At 44.9% G+C, this 20,945-nt stretch overlaps 1 protein-coding gene across 2 annotated transcripts in view; it reads left to right on the plus strand.

Annotated features, from left to right (window-relative positions):
• Positions 1-1,872: 1,872 nt before the first annotated feature.
• The window catches only part of LOC123577861 (zinc finger protein 256-like), a 29,094-nt gene continuing 10,021 nt past the window's right edge, over positions 1,873-20,945 (plus strand). The window contains exons 1-2 of one of the 2 annotated variants that reach the window (XM_045440174.1): positions 1,873-2,146; positions 19,605-19,731. In XM_045440174.1, the coding sequence (XP_045296130.1) occupies positions 2,114-2,146; positions 19,605-19,731 (160 nt within the window). In that variant the 5' untranslated portion in view covers positions 1,873-2,113. Of the gene's footprint in view, positions 2,147-17,142; positions 17,724-19,604; positions 19,732-20,945 lie in introns of those variants that run through there. The other variant, XM_045440173.1, reaches the window with a different exon arrangement.

The following is a 20,945-nucleotide window of genomic DNA, read 5'->3' on the forward strand; positions in this document are numbered from 1 at the left end:
GTGAAGCCTCTACTATTCTGTGACCTTATGGTTTCAGTAATGCTTAGCAGCCACATCTGCAACCAGAACCCCACTCCCATTTCTCAAAAGCATCCCCTGAATTATTCCTGGTTGCAATTCAATTGAGTAATTCAACTGGATGTGATTCATTGAGTCAGTGTAGACACATTACTCCAATAATGTCAACACATATTTCACTGTTACTTCTTTGCTTTAAGGTTATTGGTGCAGATCAGAGAACAAAGAGGTACCTTATGAACAGAGTGTTTCTGTAGGAGTAGCACAGATCAGGATTTTCAAGGCAGGTCCCTTCATCCAGAAGATCCACCCCTGTGATATGTGTATCCCTATCTTGAAACACATTTTACAGTTGTCTAAGCACCATGGAAAGCATCATGGACAGAAACTGTTTACAAGAGAACAGCATGTACCAAACAATTTTATTTTGGTGCAAACCCTTAGTGTCACCAGGAGCAGCATTTTGGTGAAAAATTTCAGAAGAAACATGGAAAGGGCCTCATGTGTGAAGAGATGCAAGTTCCATGTGTTAAGGAAGCCCTTTACCCGTGGGGAGGTGACGAAGGACTTCCTGGCCACCTTGGACTATTTTTATAAGTAGGGCACTTATACTAGGGAGAGAGCAAACAAAACCATCAAGTGTGGGTTGGTAGAAAAAGTCATTAAAACTGGGAAGAACGCAAGACAGCCTTCAGCTACACCGACACACTTGCTCAGAATCAGGGTGTCTACACTAAAGAAAATCCTTACCGTATAGTGAATATAGGACATCTTCTGGCGATAGCCTCACCTTCAATTATCAATGGAGAGTTCACACTAGAGAAAGACCATAGTTTGGAGGAAATGTGAAATTTCCTTGTTCAGTATAACAAAAATGGATCAAAGCCTCTGTGAGTATCCATCTGTCTGCTTTGAATCTCATACATCTGAACCTCCATAAAGGGAAGATGCCCCATAAATTTCATTTATGTGGGAAGCGTATGTGGCTATGTTGCACTTTCTAACCAGCCCAGGGCTCTTTCCAGATTCATGTCACTGCCAGTTTCTGTGGCCAAAGCCACTTCATTTCAACTACCTGGGAGGTTCCCCTCCGGGAAGCTGGCATCTGTTCTGCCATGTATTGGAGAAAAGTAGTAGTAGCCTGAGCCCTTAGAAGGTCCATATCCCCTTCTCTCTGATTAGTTGGCATGGACCTCACCTAGTGTTGTCCCAGAGGAAAGCAAATGAATTCTACTGGCAGCTTGCCAAGAGCTACCTTTTTCAGGTACGTTTGTCTCACGCGATACTTGCAATTAATTTTTCCCACTCCCAAGTCTCCAACTTGGGGACTGCCGATCACATATTGCTTTGGTTTGTACCATAAGAAAGACCTTATTTTTAAAATACTCTCTAAATTTGGGGTTTCTAGCTACTATGCAGTGGTTTATAATAGATTTGGGCTTTGCAAGCATTACAATTTTTGTCGATTCCCGAACTCTGTGTGCCTCTAAGGGAACAGTATGGGAGGAAATGGCACCTCAGTGTTGGGCAAATTTGCATCGCTGCCCATAGCCTCTTGGCAAAGATTTGTTATTCTAATTCATGGCTTGGACACCAGGGTGATTAGTCTCCAGATATCCGCACATGGCCTCCTTAAAGAAGGACCGCCGAACCCCTACCCTTGAACAAGGGCCTTCCATTCCCAGAGGCCCTCTCAGTAAATCTTGGCCTTTTCTCCTGGAGTCAGGTGGAGAGCCCTCTTTCCTAGGCCTTGGGAATCTGTGGGAACTAAATTTCCCAGAACGCCCAGCGTTAAGGACGGCATCGCTGAGCCAATGAAGGCTTAGAAAAGAGGTGTTTCCGTTTGAGCACAAAGGGTCGGGGCGGGGCTTCCTGTGTCCAGTCTGTGGCCATCGTTTTGGCTGTCTGCAGGTGTCTTCGCCTTGTGAGACGTTCCGGAGGGCCGGGCCGCGGCGAGAAAGGAGGCTTTGTCCCGCCGTACGGAGGCGAGTCTGGGGGCGGGGACCTCGTCGCCAGCGAGACCGGCCTGGAGACTTCTGTGCCCGTGACCGTCGTGTTCACTCAGCTGTCATCACTTCACTCCGCCCACAGTCCGATGGCGGTGGCCGCGCCCAGGGACCCGGCTGAGGTAAACGCGCGGCCCCCGGGCCCCCGCCTCCGCCCCTCCAGGCCAGAGCGCGGGGCACCTGCTCGGGTCTCTGCAGCCCAGGCCCCAGTGTCCGGCCCCGGGGAGGTGCTCGTGGGCGGGGGCCCAGTGTCTGAGCGCTGGCGTCACGGGGTGTGGGAGTGGGCTGCAAGGAAGGGGCCGGCTGGTGCAGGGCTGCAGGGGGACCTGAGGGGGAGGATTCGGGAGTGTGGGGTCCTCCTTCTGCCCTCGGGGAACATAAGTGCCGCGGAGTCACGGGGGGACTGGCGGGCTGGAGGGTTGTCGTTTCACATGAGGACTCTAGACGCCAAGTTTTGGCCAAAGGAGGGACACGATCTCCGTAAGGGGTGGGGGGTGAGCGGTGGTGAAGACCTTGTGGCCCTGGGAGGTTGAGTCTTTGTTCAAGGTCACACCTGGTAAAAGGCAAAACTGAGTACTCAGGCACAAAAAATAGAAGCCAGCCTGAGGTCAGCTGGCTGAGGTCCTAAGTCCATGTCAGGGGTTATATGTGGATGTTCCCTTTAATGGCGACCGTTTTAAGCAGGTGTGGAAGGTTAACCCAGGACTGGGTACCAAGATGTGCAAGTGCCTAGAGGTAAAACTAAAGTCAGGAATGTTCAAAACCACAGGTCTCCGTTTCTTTCAAGTAGGAATAAATAGCAAGTGGATAGGTGTCATGACAAGAGTGACTGCCTGAGCTTCTGGCTGTGTGTTCTAGAAGTAACGAGAGGTTTTGATCACAGGAAGGAGGTGATGTTACCAAGGTCTTAGAAGACTTCATCTGGCTTCAGAGTGGAAAACAGACTATGAGCTTGAGGGAGCAAGAAGGACAATCATTGTGGTGGCTACTGCTATAGTCCAGGTGAGGGGTAATGGACCAGGGTTGTTGCTTAGGAGATGGTTGTATTCTGGCTGTGGGTTAAAAAAAATTTTTTTATTAATGTTTTATTTTTGAAAGAGAGAGAGAGGCAGAGCACGAGCAGGAGAGGGGCAGAGAGTGAGGGAGACACAGAATCTGAAGCAGGTTCCAGACTCTGAGCTGTCAGCACAGAGCCCAACACGGGGCTTGAATTCATGAACCATGAGATCATGACCTGAGCCAAAGTTGGTCGCTTAACAGACTGAGCCACCCAAGTGCCCTGTGTGTCTTTATTTATTTTTTATTTTGTATTTATTTATTAAAATAAATTTTTTTTTGTATTTATTTTTGAGAGACAGAGAGAGACAGAGCCTAGGCGGGGGAGGGGCAGAGAGAGAGAGACACACACACAGAATCTGAAGCAGGCTCCAGGCTCTGAACTGTCAGCACAGAGCCTGACATGGGGCTCGAACCCACAAGCCGCGAGATCATGACCTGAGCTGAAGTCGGACACTTAACTGACTGGACCACCCAGGTGCCCCTGTGTGTTTTTAAAAGGGGCAACTAGACTTTCTGATGTGGACAGTGAGAAAATGAAAGAGCTAATCAGTGATGACCTCAAAGATTTTGGTCTTAGCAGCTGTAGGAAGGGAAGCTGCATCAATGTGTTACCGAACTCCAGTCCTTGGACCCAGTGAGAGTAGAAATGAACCTGGACCCACGATCTAAAAATACAGACAAAGCTTTATTGGAGCAACAGCTGTAACTGAATGGAAACACAGTCACAACAAAGGTGTTAGACTGGCTCTCTGAAAAATAGGGAATTTTAAAGGACCTAGGGCGGAAAAGGAGTGACGTGTAAGCATGTAGGGGTGGGGAAATACAAGGAATTGGGCACGCAGGCGCAGTTGACAGAACATGCTTCTTCATACATTGGGTGTTTTGTTTGCAGTTAAGCCTCCACCTCTGGGCGTGATTTTCAACATTGTAGTGAGTTAAAGGTAACTCTTGGTCACTCCATGATCCATCTGTGCTGGTGTGAGTTAGGGGTTAAGCTCCAACTGGTCTGGGCCGCAAGAGCTCTTCCTCCAGGCAGTCGTGATAGCTCGAGGGGTAGTTTTGGTTTCCATCATGGGACGCTCTGCCTCTCGGGTCTTTGGCCTGAGTTAGGAGATAAGCTGGAAAGAAGAGCCTAAGAAAAATGTGGGACAAAGGTCGGTGGATACAAGCAGGTGAGAAGTAAAGGGAAGGTCTTGGGATCTAGCTGGTGGCACATTCAGATGAGCAAGTTGGTATTCACCGAGGATATCAGGAGCTTTGTTTTGACCATGTGAAGAGTCTGAGGTGTTTCAAAAATCAGTGACTGGAGGCATCAAATGAACAGCTTACAGGTCGGGAAATCTGGGGAGGGATTCAGGTTAGAAACATCCAAAATGTGGAAACTAGAGGACTGAGCGGTGGGTCGTAATTAGGCAAACTTGAGGTCGTGGTGGCAAAACTATTTGGGGGCCAGGTGTGGAGGGTGAGGTCCAGGACTGGGTCTCTTGCTTGGATACCTGGGTGACGGTTTCGGGCTGCACAGATGCAGGTAAGTAGACATGAGGTTTGGTGTATCAGACAGAATAGTCTGTAGATGGCCAGAGCTTCCAAGGGAAGAGTGGATTTGCAGTGGATGCAGAGACGAGAGGTAGGGGACAAAAGATGACGCCCAGGCCAGAACTGGTATTTGTTAGCCACTTTTTAGACTTAGCAAGATTTTGTGAGGACTTTGGTGGGGCCTGATGTGTTTCATTCAGCCTGGTCAGGGAAAATAGGGTCACCTGTGAGAATCACTAGGCCTGGGGTGGGCAATCAATGGAGTTGGTCTCGAAGGTTAGGGGGACAGAGAAAATTTTTATTTGCTGAGGTGATAGCAAGTGCATCAAGGAAATAGGATGGGCCTATGGATATGTGAGATCTGCCCATGGTTCTGTGTGTCTAAGTCAGGCAGGGATCAGAGCCACAGGATGATCAGAGCCATAAAATGATTTGGAATAGCACTGCTGTTGGGACCCGTATGAGGTTAGTGGTCTTACAGGATCCTGTTTGAATTTGCCACTTGAATTGTGGGTGCTGTGTGCCAAATTGTGGCATAAGGCCTAAACCCTGTATGATATGCTTCCTTGACGTGTGGAGGTACCTAGTGCTCTCAGATGGCCTGAGTGCAAATTCTCCTTCCCACATTGCTTCATGGGATAATGTCTCCTAGCCTAACAAGCCTTTTCATAAAGGGAACAGGGCACGGTTCCTGCTCCTCTCTTTGTAGCAGGTTTCAGTCCCCTCCCAGCCCACAGACTTATTCACACAAGCCAGTCACAGCCTATGGGATTCAGAGGGCTCCCAACCTTTTCATCCTACAAGGATAGCATCTCACAGCCCCTATTTTCTCACTTTTTTCCAGAATGCAGCCCCCATGTGGGCCTTTATGGTGAGTAGTATCCTGTACTCAGAGGGGTGAATTTGTGATAAACTGCTGTCAGTCACATCTGTCCAGTCTTAGGTGTTATGTGTTCAGCCATCACCATAATCTGAGGGTGGGGTGAGGAGGAAGCAGTTTAAATATAGGTAACTCCTGGGCAGGTCAGGGAGCTGTCTTTGGAGTGGGACAGTGAGGCGGTGGCAGCCACAGTAATTTGACTGTGGGTTACGGGCACTAAGGGATGTGCAGCCTAAAGAAAGATGTGGGTTTGGAGAGGGAACATGTCAGATGATCCCGGGGCCCTGCGTTGCTAATTACATGACAATGACCATACCAGGGGAATTGCTTGTCAGGAGGTTGTGGATCCCTGCGTGCCAGGCCCACAGCTCAGATATATATTTTTCTGCCTGTCTTTTATTGCTGGTGGTTGAACCCAGTGGCCAATGGGACCATGAGGAGACAATAACACCAGTGGTACCAGGGCCTGATTTCTCCTCTAAGTTGGGAAGCTTGGGAGATGGATGGTCATAGGGAGATGTGCGGGGGAAAGGATTGTGGCTTCTCAGAAGTAGAATGTAGTTTTATCTGTCATCATGCAGGGCAGTGTGACCTTTGAAGATGTAGCTTATAGTTGTCTACACTATACGCAAGATGAAGCAGACTTACTATCACTGTTACTGAATTTTGAATAAAAATATCCTGGAAGACTAAATGACATGAAATGTGAGCTTACAAATATATAAAGTTGATTAGATAAATAATGAGATGTTCTAGAGGGAACTTAAAGCCTAGAGACTATACTTGGAACATTTGTTTTTCTTGCCCAGCAGGTAAAGCAGGACTGAGACACCCACATGTCACTGTCAGAAAGCATGAAGGGATGAATGTTGGGGAGGCTGAGGAGACCAGTGTAGAGGTGTTCATCAGACTATGTTGTAGGTTCATAATCAGGGTTATTCAAAAAGATGAAGCGTGATAAAAGAAGAAAGTAAAAGGCGACTGACATATTCATTAGGATGAGACATGGCTCTTGTCTCACTGAGATGAGAATAGAGTTTGGGGCTTTGGTTTCACAGGAAGGTCTGGGGGAAAGGCCGTGGCTGTGAACATGGTGGGCTTGTTGCTTGTACCCGATCAGGACAAGGACATGGAGCCACTTGGTAGATGAGGCCAGAGCACACAATGTCAGTGGATGACAACATGCATACATGCAGTGAGGTGATATTTCTAGAATATCCAATGAATACTACTATATATTTTTTTAGTAGTTTTTATTTATTTTGGGGCCATTTACTTTCATAGCAGTAAAGTTACTTAATGCAGATGCAGGCTGCAGGAGAAGAAACCAGTGACACTTTGGAGACATCATTCTAAGCTCCATCCACTGCAAAGTATTATGGCAAAGCTTAAGGTTCTGAAAGCCACTCAGAAAGGAGGCAATGCTGAGAAAAACCTGCCCCTTGTGTGAAAATAAAGACAAGGTAATATCCAACATCATTCCAGAAAACATTTCCTTCCAAAAGCTGTCATTGGCTGAGAAATCTCATTAGAGGGAAGCTTTATTGAGTTTAAAGATAAGTTGGTTGAAATTCAAGTCTGTCAATAACACCTTCTGCGCTGTGAGAAAAGTAAAATTATAAAGATAATATAAGGATCCCACATTCAGTATGGTTGAGGAAGATAATATCCAAAGTTTAGTAGAAACCATTTTATCAATTTAGAGGACTTGGGCGGTTTGATTTTCCTTGAATCAGAGAAATATGTAAACTTTAAAATAAAATTGGATTGGGGCACCTGGAAGTTGGTGGAGCATGTGACTCTTGATGTCAGGGTTGTGAGTTTGATAAATAAATAAGGCTTATTATCTTTACACTCAGAAGTCATTTTTCATGTAACCGACTTTTCCAGCTCAATATAACATAAACATTAACATCAGGTCTTTCACACACACACATTTAATTTTTGGAGGGTTTTTTTTTTTTTTTTTTAATTTTTTTTTTTCAATGTTTTTTATTTATTTTTGGGACAGAGAGAGACAGAGCATGAATGGGGGAGGGGCAGAGAGAGCGGGAGACACAGAATCGGAAACAGGCTCCAGGCTCCGAGCCATCAGCCCAGAGCCCGACGCGGGGCTCGAACCCACGGACCGCGAGATCGTGACCTGGCTGAAGTCGGACGCCTAACCGACTGCGCCACCCAGGCGCCCCTGGAGGGTTTTTTAATACTACCAAAGATTGAAACTAATTTGATGTCTGTCAATGGAAGATTGAATAAATCATGACGGATACCAAGATGGAGCATTAGCTTTGGAGGAAGTTCTCCCAACTGCTACAGCTCTGGAACATACTGTTAGGTGAAAAAGAAGAGGAAGAAGGTGTCATAATATTTTGTGCAGGTAGCTGTATTTTTCTAAGAATGGAAGGAAAATTTTGTTTGTTTGTTTCTCTTGAGTGTCATTAGGAGCTGATTGGCTCCTAAGTAAGAACTTACTGAATATATTGATACTGACTTGATGAAAATAGAGATAAGGAGATAGTATGTTTTTTGGAATGTCATATAGAGAAAAGTAGCAATGGCAATGGCCCCATATGAATAATTCTACCCAAGTACCAAATCTAATTTTGATCCCGCCCATTGATTTTAAGTGACTGTTTAAAGGAACAACGGGGCATCGAAGATTATATTAAAATACATTATGAGTAAGCAGTAAGCCAAATTAATATATGTGAAATTCTATAAGATATATGAACCCTTTCATAAAATGTAATATGTTAAGATAAAAGGGATAGGATATCTGTAGAATATAATAAAATCTAGAGAACATATAAATATGATACAATGGTCAGAAAAATATTTGAGTGCTGATTCCAACAAACAACTCTAAATATTTAATCAACACATCACAATTGAATATTGACTTGGTAATTGATGATTTTAAGCAACTATTATTTAATTTACATGTAATAAAAATACTTTATGTTAAATGAAATATTCTTTTATAAAAAACATTATTTTATAAATATTCACATAAGTGTTTAGAGGCACAATTATATGGCTTCTTAAATTACCCTTAACATGAATTGGCTTTGGAGGGAAGTTGGGTGGGTTTATAAGTGAAATGAGTTTGGCAGTGGGTAGGTTCTGTGAAACTGTTATGGGTTCACATGGTTCATTTTATTAACCTTTCTCTTTTGTAGATGTCTGAAAATTTAAAGTTATTGTTAAAATGTCATTATTTCAATAATTAAATACAGATAAAAATATTTTTCCTCTATTTGCTAAAATCATTATTTTCTAGGGCACCATTCATCCTTATATTGCATTATTTAGCCTTCAATTTTGAGAATATTACATTGAAGTCTCTTTCTGTTACTCCGTTTCTCATCATTTTTCCTAAGCAAGAATCAATAATTTATATGCTTTCTACGTTGGGAGGAGAGGTCAGTGAAAGGAGTAAGGTCAGCCATGTGGGTAGAGCTTGCATACTGGAGAAGAGAAGACCCCACTAAGTTAGCTGTTATTTTGTATTTATGATCAGTTTTTTACTTGTTAAGCAGGTCATCAAATCCAGATTATTATTTAAAAAAAATTTTTTTAACATTTTATTTATTTTTGAGACAGAGACAGAGCATGAACAGGGGAGGGGCAGAGAGAGAGGGAGACACAGAATCGGAAACAGGCTCCAGGCTCTGAGCCATCAGCCCAGAGCCCAACATGGGGCTCGAACTCCTGGACTGTGAGATCGTGACCTGAGCTGAAGTCGGACGCTTAACCGACTGAGCCACCCAGGCGCCCCAGATTATTATTTTTTAAATTAGACTTTATGATTTTAGGGCAGTTTTAAGTTCACAGCAAAATTAGTGGAAGCTACAGAGGTATCCCGTATACGCCTTCCCCCACAAAAGCACACACTTCCTGCTATCAACATCCCACGTCAGAGTGATATGTTTGTTCACAATCTGTGAATCTGCACTGACACATCATTTTCACTCAAAGTCCACAGTTAACATTAGGGTTCACACTTAGTGTTGTGCATTCTGTGGATTTTTACTATCTCCATAGTTCGACCTTTTCCAGAATGTCATATACTCGCAATCCTACAGTATGTACCCTTTTCAGATTGGTTTCTTCCACGTAGTAATATGCCTTTTCATGACTTGATAACTTCTTTTTTTAAATAATTTAAAAAATATATTTATTTTGAGAGAGAGTGCAAGAGAGCACATGTGCATGAGCAAGGGAGGGGCAGAGAGAGATGGAGGGAGAATCCCAAGTAGACTCCGCACTGTCAGCGCAGAGCCCGATGTGGGGCCCAATCTCACGAACCATGAGATCGTGACCTGAGCTGAAGTCAAAAATCTGATGTTATCCAACTGAGCCATCCAGGTGCCCCTTGATAACTTCTTTTTAGTGCTGAATAATATCCCATTGTCTGGATAGGACATAATTTATCCATTCACCTATTGAAGAACACCTTGGTTGCTTCCTAGTTTGGGCAGTTACGGATAAAACAGCTAAAAATGTCCATCTTCAGGTTTTTATGTGGACATACATTTTCAACTGCTTTGGGTAAATACCAAGGGGCACAATGCCAGATTGTATGATAAGAGTGTGATTAGTTCTGTAAGAAACCACCAAACCATCTTCCAAAGTGGCTGTACCACTTTGCATCCCTACCAGTAATGAATGAGAGTTTCTATTGCTCTGTATTCTTGTGAGCATTTGTTGTCATCAGTGTTCTGGATTTTGGCCATTTCTATTAGATGTTTAGTTATATCTCATTGTTTTATTTTGCAATTTCTAATAATAAAATGATGTTGAGCATCTTTTCATATGCTCGCTTGCCATCCATCTGTCTTCTTTGGTGAAGTATCTGTTCACATTTATGTTAAAAAAAAAAAACAGTTTTATTAGCTACATTAAGTTAACGACACCTAAACCATCCAAATTTGAGATTCTCCCAGAGAATTCAAATTAGGATTCATCACAGCATCACTTACTTCAAATCCATAATAATATTTTATTTGTTTACATTAATAGTCCATAAGTTATTAAATAACAGTAAATTATTAATTGGAATTAGACTTCAGGGACCGTCAGATGTTTGGTAAACTACAGGTTAGTTACCGCGAATGTATGCTAACAAATAAGTATTTCTGGAGGGATGCACAACAATTGATGACAGAACTTAACTCTTGCGTTATAGGAGATAGGGCGTCAAGTAGGAGAAAGAGGAAATACTAGGTATTGTATGTGTATGCACATAAATCTCAAAATTTTCTAAACAAAAAGGTTGTATACATATTGAAAAAATAGTAAGGAAAACAGTAATAAACTAGAACAAACAAAGTGTGTTGTGTGTGCGCGCACGTGCGCGTGAAATTAATCAATAAATACAAATAATAGAAAATTATAAAGGAATTGTAATAAAGAAAAAGTATGAAATGAATTTAAATAATAATCAGATGTAACATGTAAGTGGGAGTCAGAACCACAAGATTTGGGTACATAAAGAGATCACAAAAGATCTTTGAGTCCTGGACCAGTTGTGGTTATCTGTCTCACTCCTACTAAGAACTATAGTCATTTGTGAAAAAAATCAAGCCTGTGTCCTGTCTTTTATCACATAGTTTCTGTAGAAGGACACTTAGGGACTAACTTGGCACATCTTATTTTCAGGAGAAGTAACAGGAGACTCCCCACCTCACAGCTCTGTGTCTTAAATTCTAGAGGTCAGATCAGACCAAGTTGTCACTGCTCAGAGGATGAGTGGGGCAGCTGCTTTAGAAATCCTTGCAGATCTGGAGCAGGTGCTGATATCCAGGGGCCATATAAGTGCCAGAGAAACACTTGGGCCTTGACACCGTCATACACCTTTGTGATTCCTGGCCTCTGCACTCGGTGATCTTTCACTTGTTCTTTCTCTTATCCAATGAGGTGTTTATTCTGAGTGAGAACACACTTGTGACAGCACTCCGGCTGGTTTTCAAGGTTAACTTGCTTCTAGTTGACACGCTCCTTACTTGCTGACCTGAGGTCCTTGATCTATAACAGCTCATTTATACTCTCTTTGAGATTTGCAGACCACCTGTCTTGAGGTGTGAGGAACTAGAACTTTCCCAGGCCACAGAGGCCAGCAGATCTGTTTGAAGCCACCTCGGCTTTCTGATTAGCCTAGCAATTTTCTTTTCTCTTTTTTTTTTGTAGAAAAACTTTTTTTTTTTTTTTTAGGTCACAGAAATGTTTTTCCTCACCTCCCTTTTTGTATCTTGCCCTCCCTTGTATCCTCCCTTCTTGCCCTCCTTTGCAGAAAGAACAGAGTCCTCCTGCACAGCACATAACCAGGACCCCGCCGCACAACTACCAAGCACCGAGACAACATCTATAACTGGCACCACCGAGTTTGCCCGTGACCAAGAAATGTGGCAGGTCACGGCACTCCCTTTGCTGAGTAGCTGTCCCAAACCCCTTTACCAACCCCTGGGCCAGGTAGAAACCTCAGAGTTGGCGTTTGGACAAGAGTCCTCTTCTCCCCAGGTTGCCGGCCTTGTATATAAAGTTCAAATTCCTTTCCAATTAAAATTGGTCTCTTGAGTAATGATCTTTCAGGCGACTGCCAGCCAAACTTGGGTTCAGTAACACTTTCTTTGTGCTGATCCCAGAAATTTGCTATAGACATAAAATACAGATGAAATAATGTGCACCCAGCTCCCCAGGACCAGTAATAAAGTACATGGGGTGTGCAGTTTTGTAACTGATCACAGAAAGTTTTCAAAGACTATTCATTCATCGGGCTCTCCAGAGCAACAGAACCGAGAGAGAGAGAGAGAGAGAGAGAGAAAGAGAGAGAGAGAGAGAAACGTCATATTCGTTTTTTCCTCGGTAATATTGGCTTAATGGAGACACGAGAGAGAAAGGAGAGAGATTTTAAAGGAACTGGTTCACAAAAATGTGGAGGCTGGAAAAGTCTAAGATCTTAGATCTGAGATCTAAACTGGAGATCCAGGGAATAGTGGATGTTCAGCGCTAGTCTGAAGCCAGTCTAGAGACAGAATTTCCTCTGTCTGTGGAATCCCTGACTGTGCCCTTCTCATCTGAAAATATATTGCATATTTTAGCTATTTGTTTTGTTTGAAGTTTATCTTTCCTGATGGTAACATTGGCTTAATAGAGGCAGGTTCTTTGCCAGACATTTTCTTCCTCTTACTTCTCATATACAAGAATAGGGTGTGACACACATTGCATGCTTAACATGTACCTATTGAAGCAGTCAATAAAAGTATACCTACCTTGTCCCTGTTCATTTGTAAGAATGTGAAATCTTTCCTACTTCTTTATTTTCATCTTCTAGCAGGCTGCAATGATGCACAAATAACAGAAATTTAAAGTAATATTTTTTTTTAATTTTTTTTTTCAACGTTTATTTATTTTTGGGACAGAGAGAGACGGAGCATGAACGGGGGAGGGGCAGAGAGAGAGGGAGACACAGAATTGGAAACAGGCTCCAGGCTCTGAGCCATCAGCCCAGAGCCCGACGCGGGGCTCGAACTCCCGGACCGCGAGATCGTGACCTGGCTGAAGTCGGACGCTCAACCGACTGCGCCACCCAGGCGCCCCTAAAGTAATATATTTTTAGGTGAAACACTTGGGTTGACCAAAAACACATCCCAGTAAACACATCTGCCGTCTTAGCTGTCTTCTCTCAATGATTAGACCTTGTCTTGCCTGTCGTTTTTACCTGGTGTTTTCCAGGCATTTTAGATATGTTATAGGCTGGCTGTTTCTCTCAAATAGTTTTTTTTTTAAATTTTTTTAACTTTTTAATTCTTTTAGTTTATTTATTTATTTATTTATTTATTTATTTTAATTTTTTTTTTCGACGTTTATTTATTTTTGGGACAGAGAGAGACAGAGCATGAACGGGGGAGGGGCAGAGAGAGAGGGAGACACAGAATCGGAAACAGGCTCCAGGCTCTGAGCCATCAGCCCAGAGCCCGACGCGGGGCTCGAACTCCCGGACCGCGAGATCGTGACCTGGCTGAAGTCGGACGCTTAACCGACTGCGCCACCCAGGCGCCCCTAGTTTATTTATTTTTGAGAGACAGAGAGAGACAGAGCATGAGCAGGAGAGAGGCAGAGAGAGAGGGGGAGACACAGAATCTGAAGCAGGCTTCAGGCTCTGAGCTGTCAGCACACAGCCCGACCTCGGGCTCCAACTCATGGGCTGTGAGATCATGACCTGAGCCAAAGTCTGATGCTTAACCGACTGAGCCACCCAGGTGCCCCAAAAAACACTCTTAAAAAGTTGAGTTGTAAAGGGTGTGAGTGAGAAATGGTAGAAGCAGGAAATGTACTGGATGGAAGAGTGAAGTATAATTGTTTTAAGGTGTCCAACGAAGTTAGTTTAAGTTTTTATTTAAGTAATCTCTACACCCAACATGGAACTCAAATTCACAACCCAAAGATCAAGAGTTACATGATCTTCTAACTGAGTCAGCCAGGCACCCCCAACATAGTTATTTTAAGAGATTTAAACAACTTGTCTTTGCCAACTCCTTACAGCTTCTCTCTAAAGAGTACCTTCAGACACTGGTGGCTTTGGAAGGAAATATTTTCTAGGTGACGTTGGACATAAACTTGTCCTTTATTTTCACAGAGGGGCAGAAGGATCTGTCTCAGCACTACATTCTCTCAAGTGACTTCTAGGCCAATACACTTTGCCCCAGGATTCTGAGGTGGGTGGAGCTAAGAACGATGTCTCCAAAGTGCCTTGGACTCTGCTCTTTCCTCTGGTGGGCCCTGTAACTCCTGCTAAATTCCTTTCTTGCCATGAATAGACGGGAGCAATAAAAAGGAAAAACAACTCCAGAAAAAAAAATAATTCATGGAAACTGTTATGCAGGCATTCCAGAAAGATACATAGTCCCAGTACATGAATTCATGTTGTTCGTCATTCACATTGTATGTTCTCACTTCATGGTCTACCAAGTGGCTCCAAGGGACTTTGGCGCAGACACAAGTGGAGAATCCAATACAGTCACAGGAACCGCCTTTCCCCTAGACTTTCTCGTAAGCAGCATTCTTATCCTGGTGAGACAAAAGCCACATTCACCATTCTCATCCTGGTGAATACGTTTGTCACCTTTTGTTCTCTTTTATCTTTCAGAATATGAACGTACACCATGGTCTGATGAATAGCTCTCCACTGATTTCTTCAGGCTCCCTGACATTCATCCCTTTGTGCTCGTTGGTAGTGACACCCAGGTCTCTCAGTTATACTTTGCCGGCTCGGCAAGAAAAACATATGTTCCAAGTGTAGTTTCTGGGCTCTAAGTTCTCTCTAGGACATCTCACCATTTCTTTAAATAAACTTTACATGTTTGTAGGCTCAGATTTTATGTCATTTAATCTGAGAAACTTTGACTCAAAGGTGAATAACAAAGATCAAAACTCTGTTCTATATTGCTTATATTGTGGAAAACATGAATGCCACTCATTCAAAAGTAATTTTCTAAAATTGTATGATGTAGTTCACTAGAGGCTCAGGTAATTTTATGATCTAACAGTGGGAATGTTCAGAATATAGGAGTTGAGAGTATAAAACCACTTCTGATTAGAAATTTATGCTGACATTTAAAAGATTCTAATTAACAAAGCATAGTGGCAGGGGAGGGGGTGTTTCAATTGGAGAAAAAAAGACCTGGGAATGCTCTGAGATGGAAAGGCACATGGAATTCAAAAGACTGAAGGAAGATCAATGGGTGTTTAGTACAAGGTATGATGGGGACTGTGGTGAGAAAAGCAGCATAGAAAGTGGGTGAGGCTTTGTCTACGAGGTATCAGAGGACACCTGAACTGTAAGAATGATAGAACTTTGGGTAAGGGAAATAATGGGTTTGTGAGGGATTAATCAGATGGGATCAATAGTATTGTTAATGATAACATTTTAATTTTTTTTTTCAACGTTTATTTATTTTTGGGACAGAGAGAGACAGAGCATGAACGGGGGAGGGGCAGAGAGAGAGGGAGACACAGAATCGGAAACAGGCTCCAGGCTCCGAGCCATCAGCCCAGAGCCCGACACGGGGCTCGAACTCACGGACCGCGAGATCGTGACCTGGCTGAAGTCGGACGCCCAACCGACTGCGCCACCCAGGCGCCCCAATGATAACATTTTAAGTATCCAAATAAATGTATTAAACTTTACATTTTAGCACCTTTTAATATTTGTTTTAATTGAAAGCTTTTTGTTTTAAATAGTTCTTATAAGTGCATTTACAGTACTTAGTATGAAGCTTTTGGAAATTGTTTTTATAAAAGTCAATTTTAGTAATTATTGTGAGCCATTGGCACCTGGATGATACTTTCAAAAAGTTGCTCTTTTTCTCTTTATTACATATCATTAGTAAGCCATTTACCTTTCGTTACCACTAAAACGTTTATTAATGTAATATTAATATTTGAAATCCTAAGCCAGAATATGTATTTGGAGAAAGAGCACTCATAGAGGCAATTAAGGTAAAATGACATCATAAGGATGGGGCACTACTTCATTAGGACTGATTTCTTTATAAGAATAGACACCAGGAGTATGGTCACAGAGAGGAAAAGGCCCTGTGAGGGCACAGCAAGATGGCCATCCACAAGCCAAGGAGAGAGGCCTTAGGAGAAACCTTCATCTTCAACTTCCAGCATCCAGAGCGCTGAGAAAATAAATTTCTGTTCAAGCTGCTTCAGTCCATACTGTTTTGTTATGACAGTCCTAGTAGGCTACCACAATTGTCATTTAATGTGTTCTTCTCACCAAAAAAAAATAAATAAGCTGGACATCCAAAAAGATACAGTTAGGGGACACAATTGTCACAATTCTAAAAAGGCTACACCTGCCCTGGCTGGCTCAGTCAGTGGAGCATGTAACTCTTGATCTCACGAGGCTGTGGTTCCAGCCCCACCTTGGGTGTACAGATTACTTAAAAATTTTTTTTTGAAAAGTAAGGCTACACAATTATACATTAGCTTTTACAAAATATAGAGGGTTTAGTATAGAGCTTTTACAATTTTACTTCCACTTCTGTTGATTTTTGCTTCCACTTCTCAAAATCACTTATGATACAGGTAAGGGAGAAGTTTTCTGTGGGAGCCAGAACAATTCCTCTTTGTCCACCTGTGTCAGGGTGGTGTAATATGCCTTTTCTTGCTTTTCTGTGATGGCCCTGTGTGGAGTCTTTTTTCTTCTTCCTGACAAACACACACACAAAACTGAGTAATGCTTCAGGCCATATACATTTGAGGAGCAATACCGTAATGTTTCCAGCTATGTGTGAACTCTTTTATATTTTAATGATGTGTGGAATCAGATGCCATTTTAAAAATTTGTTTGTTTATTGAGAGCAAGTGAGCACATGTGAGCGAGCCAGGGAGGGGCAGAGGGAGAGAGAATCTCAAGTAGGCTCCATACATACTGCGGACCCAGGAGTGGGGCTCGATTTCACCACCCTGAGACCATGACCTGAGCTGAAATCAAGAGTGGGCCGCTTAACCCACTGAGCCAGCCAGAAGCTCAGCCTGGCGCTCCTAAAATTAATATTATTTGAGATGCGCCCAAATCCTCTATCCAAATGGCATCTCTGGCACCTGGATGGCTCATTTGGTAGAGCATCCCACTCTCGATCCCAGGGTCGTGAGTTCAAGCCCCATGTTGGGCATGGAGCCCATTTAAAATAATATTTTTATCCTCAGGGAGCAGGCTGAGCTTTATAGAGCCAAAATAATGTCTCTAAGCCACGTTTAACAATGAGCAAAAACCCCTTCTCCCCACTGACTCTGATGCGTCACTAGCCTTGCCTGCGTGCCGCGTGGCCCACCTGCTGGTAGACACTGCGGACCCTGTGCTACTACTACGTTTCCCAGAAGATCCTGCGTTGGGCGGCCGCAGTCAGGAGCCAATGAGGGGCCATTTCCGTGCGTGCGCGTCGTCTCGGGGCGGGACTTCCGGGGCCGTCATCCTGGTCCTTTTGGCACGTTCTTTCACACAAATTCCGGAGCTCCGGGTTCGGACTGTGGATGACTGACCGAGAAAGGGCGGGAGGAGGCGCCGTACGCGGCGCGCCGACCGGGATTCACGGCTCGGCGACGCCGCCCGTGCTGCCCCGCGCCGGGGCCGGGACAGGCACCGCCCGCCCGGGTGTCCGTTCCGCCCACAGAGTTCGATGGCGGCGGCCGCGCGCAGGGACCCGGCTGAGGTAAACGCGCGTCCCCCGGACCCTCCTCTCCCCGCCCCGACCCCCGACCCTCAGGCCCGAGCGCGGGGCGCTTGCTTGCGTCCCTGCGGCCCCGGTCCCGGTGTCCGGGCCCGGGAGGCGCTCGCGGGCGGGGTCCCAGTGTCTGAGCGCCGGCCTGAGGGGGTGCGGGAGCGGGCTGCAGGGGAGGGGTCGGCTGGTGCAGGGCTGCAGGGGGCGCCGAGGGGGAGGAATCGGGGGGGGGGGGTGGCGTCCGCCCTCTGCCCTCGGGGAACAGAGGGTGTGCGGCGGGGGCACTGGCGGGCCGGAGGGGTTGCCCCTTCATGTGAGGACTCTAGACGCCAGGGAGAGTTCTGGCCTAGCAGAGGGGGGAGGGTTTGGTCCTAGCAGCTGAAGCTACGGAAGTTCCATCAACTGGGATGGGGACGTTGGCGGTGGGCTCATTTTCACTGTGAATGTCTTAAGTTTTTCGGCCCTGTTAAGAGTGTGAGAAGTTTCAGAGAACTGAGTGAAAGCGTCAAATGGGCCACTGGACACTCAGGTCTGGAATCTGGGAGAGGTCCAGGATGGAGACATCCAAGAGTTCTGGCTATTGTGTGGACCAGGTGGAGCTTTGGATCACATATAGGAGGGGTGAGACGCAGGTGGTGGCAGCGTGGTGGCAGTGCTGTTGGTGGGCTGGAAAGAAGAGGGTGCCTGCTGACAGTGTGGGAGAGAGGACCATCTGGCAGGTGGCCAAGACTTCCCTGGGAGGAGTGGACAGGAGACGGCTGCGGAGGCAGAACTAGTCGTTGAGTCAGGATGACAGTGAGGCCTGTTTATTCGCTACCGTGCAGATTCACCAGAATTGTGGTGAGCTTTTATGGCATCTGTGGTGTTTTAGTCTTACTGGTGGATAAGGTCTGGAGCAAATCTGTTCATTTGTGAGGGTCACTGTGCCTGGCATGGAGACCAGTGGGGTTTTGATGCACTTTTTTTTTTCCTCCGTTTATTTATTTTGGGAGAGAGCACAAGCAGGGCAGGGGCAGAGAGAGAGAATGGCAAGCAGGCTCTGAAATGCCAGCGCAGAGCCCGATATGGGGGTCAATCTCATGACTGTGAGATATGAGCTGAAATCAAGAGTCGGACGCTTAAGAGACTGAGCCACTCAGGTGCCCCTTGATGCACTTCTAATGAAAGTTAAGTGGAGAAAGGAGGGTTGCTGCTGCTATGGGGACAGCAAGGGCAGCACAGAAGTAAAAGAGGGTCATGAGATTCGCTTGTGGCTCTGGGTGACTAATACTGAAGCAGAGATCCCAGGCAGAGAGATGGGCAGGCCTTCAAAGCAGCACTTGGGGTTTCTTTGTCGTTGGGATCCCATCAAAGGACGGGGGTTATACCAGGTCATGTTTGAAACTTTCAAGCACACTGGATGCGGTGTGCCCAGTACGTGGGTGAGTCCAGGGAGATGCCTGTGGTGCGGGGCAGGGAGATGGTACAGCTTGGGAGTGCATTTGAGGGATCCGTAGATGTGAGAGAGGTCTACTGAATGATGTACACATTAAGAGTAAGTATGAGCTGAGAGCCCTCCGGCCCTGGGATTGGGGACCTTGGGGTGAAGCATGAGCCCATGTGGCCATATCTTGTATGTATGATCTGTGAGATGTAGGAGAAATGCTTGGTAAGAGGGATGGGGCCCCCTGAGGGCTAGTCCCAGAGCTTCCTTGACATCATGTGCACTGCTGCTTGTTGTTGCTGAGAACCGCTGTCAGTGGCACTGGGGCCCGGTACCTCCTCTAGGGTGGGGAGTTCTGGAAGAGGATGGATGTGGAGTAGATGTGTAGGAGGTGGATTGTGTTCTCAGAGAAAGAATGTTCATGGTTTCATCTGTCCTGTTCTTGACAGGGTGGTGTGACCTTTGAGGATGTCGCCGTGTACTTCTCCCAGGAGGAGTGGAAGCTCCTTGATGAGGCTCAGAAACGCTTGTACCACGATGTGATGCTGGAGACCTTTGCACTTACATCCTCACTGGGTAAGATCCTCCCCGGTGATGTGGACTAGGTTTTGCACTTCACCATCCATAACCCTCTTTTCCTTTTTTTTTTTTCCTTGTCCCTCTTGCCCCCGCGGTCTTCTCTGTCCTTTTCTTTTTTTTTTTTTTTTTTAATTTTTTTTTTTTTCAACATTTATTTATTTTTGGGACAGAGAGAGACAGAGCATGAACGGGGGAGGGGCAGAGAGAGAGGGAGACACAGAATCGGAAACAGGCTCCAGGCTCTGAGCCATCAGCCCAGAGCCCGACGTGGGGCTCGAACTCACGGACCGCGAGATCGTGACCTGGCTGAAGTCGGACGCTTAACCGACTGCGCCACCCAGGCGCCCCTTCTCTGTCCTTTTCAACATATAGACCATAGGTACAGCTGGCTTTCCCCGTTTCCTGGATAGTTGCTGTCCTAGGTAGGGCTGTGTTTTTGCACTGCCCTCTTCTCTCCCCACAGTCCCAGCACTGTCCCTACTGAACTTTTCCAAGAAGGATTTGATTTCAGTAGTTGTGCAGTAAGGCTAATGGATGGCATCTTCTTTGTCCTCTCCCTGGCCAGTTCGTCTGTCTAGGTCCGTGGCTCTTCTGTGTCCTTGGTTTTGTTTGCTTATTTAATCTGAGATTTCATTGTGCTTGCCTGTGCTGGGAATTGCAGGCATTATCATGACCATTATTTACATGGACCATGGACTGTCTTTCAAGACCATCCCGGTTCTATTTATAGTGTTCAGACTTCTTTTTTCTTTTTCTTGTTTGCCAGCTTTATTGAAGTATCATTGACCAATAATTTTGTACATATTTATATTTATAGTGTATAGTGTTATGACCTTGATATTCATGTATATTATGAAATGGTTACTACAATTGATTTCATATCATCACTTTACATATTTTTTGTGAGTATAAGAACCCTTAAGATCTATTCTCTTAGCGAATTCAAGTGTACAACACAGCATTATTAATGATAATCACCGCGGTGCATATTAGATTCACAGAACTTGATCAGTTTGTAACAGACCAACATCTCCCTGTTTCCCATAGCCTCCAGCCCCTGGCATTCTACTCTTTGTTTCCTTCCTTCCTTCCTTCCTTCCTTCCTTTCTTTTTTTGATTCCACATAGAAGTGATACCATATAGTATTTGTCTTTCTCTGTCTGACTTATTTCACTTTGCATTATGCTCTCCAAGTTTATTCATGTTGTCAT

This window comes from Leopardus geoffroyi, chromosome E2 (genome assembly GCF_018350155.1).
Source record: "Leopardus geoffroyi isolate Oge1 chromosome E2, O.geoffroyi_Oge1_pat1.0, whole genome shotgun sequence".
Lineage (NCBI taxonomy): Eukaryota > Metazoa > Chordata > Mammalia > Carnivora > Felidae > Leopardus > Leopardus geoffroyi.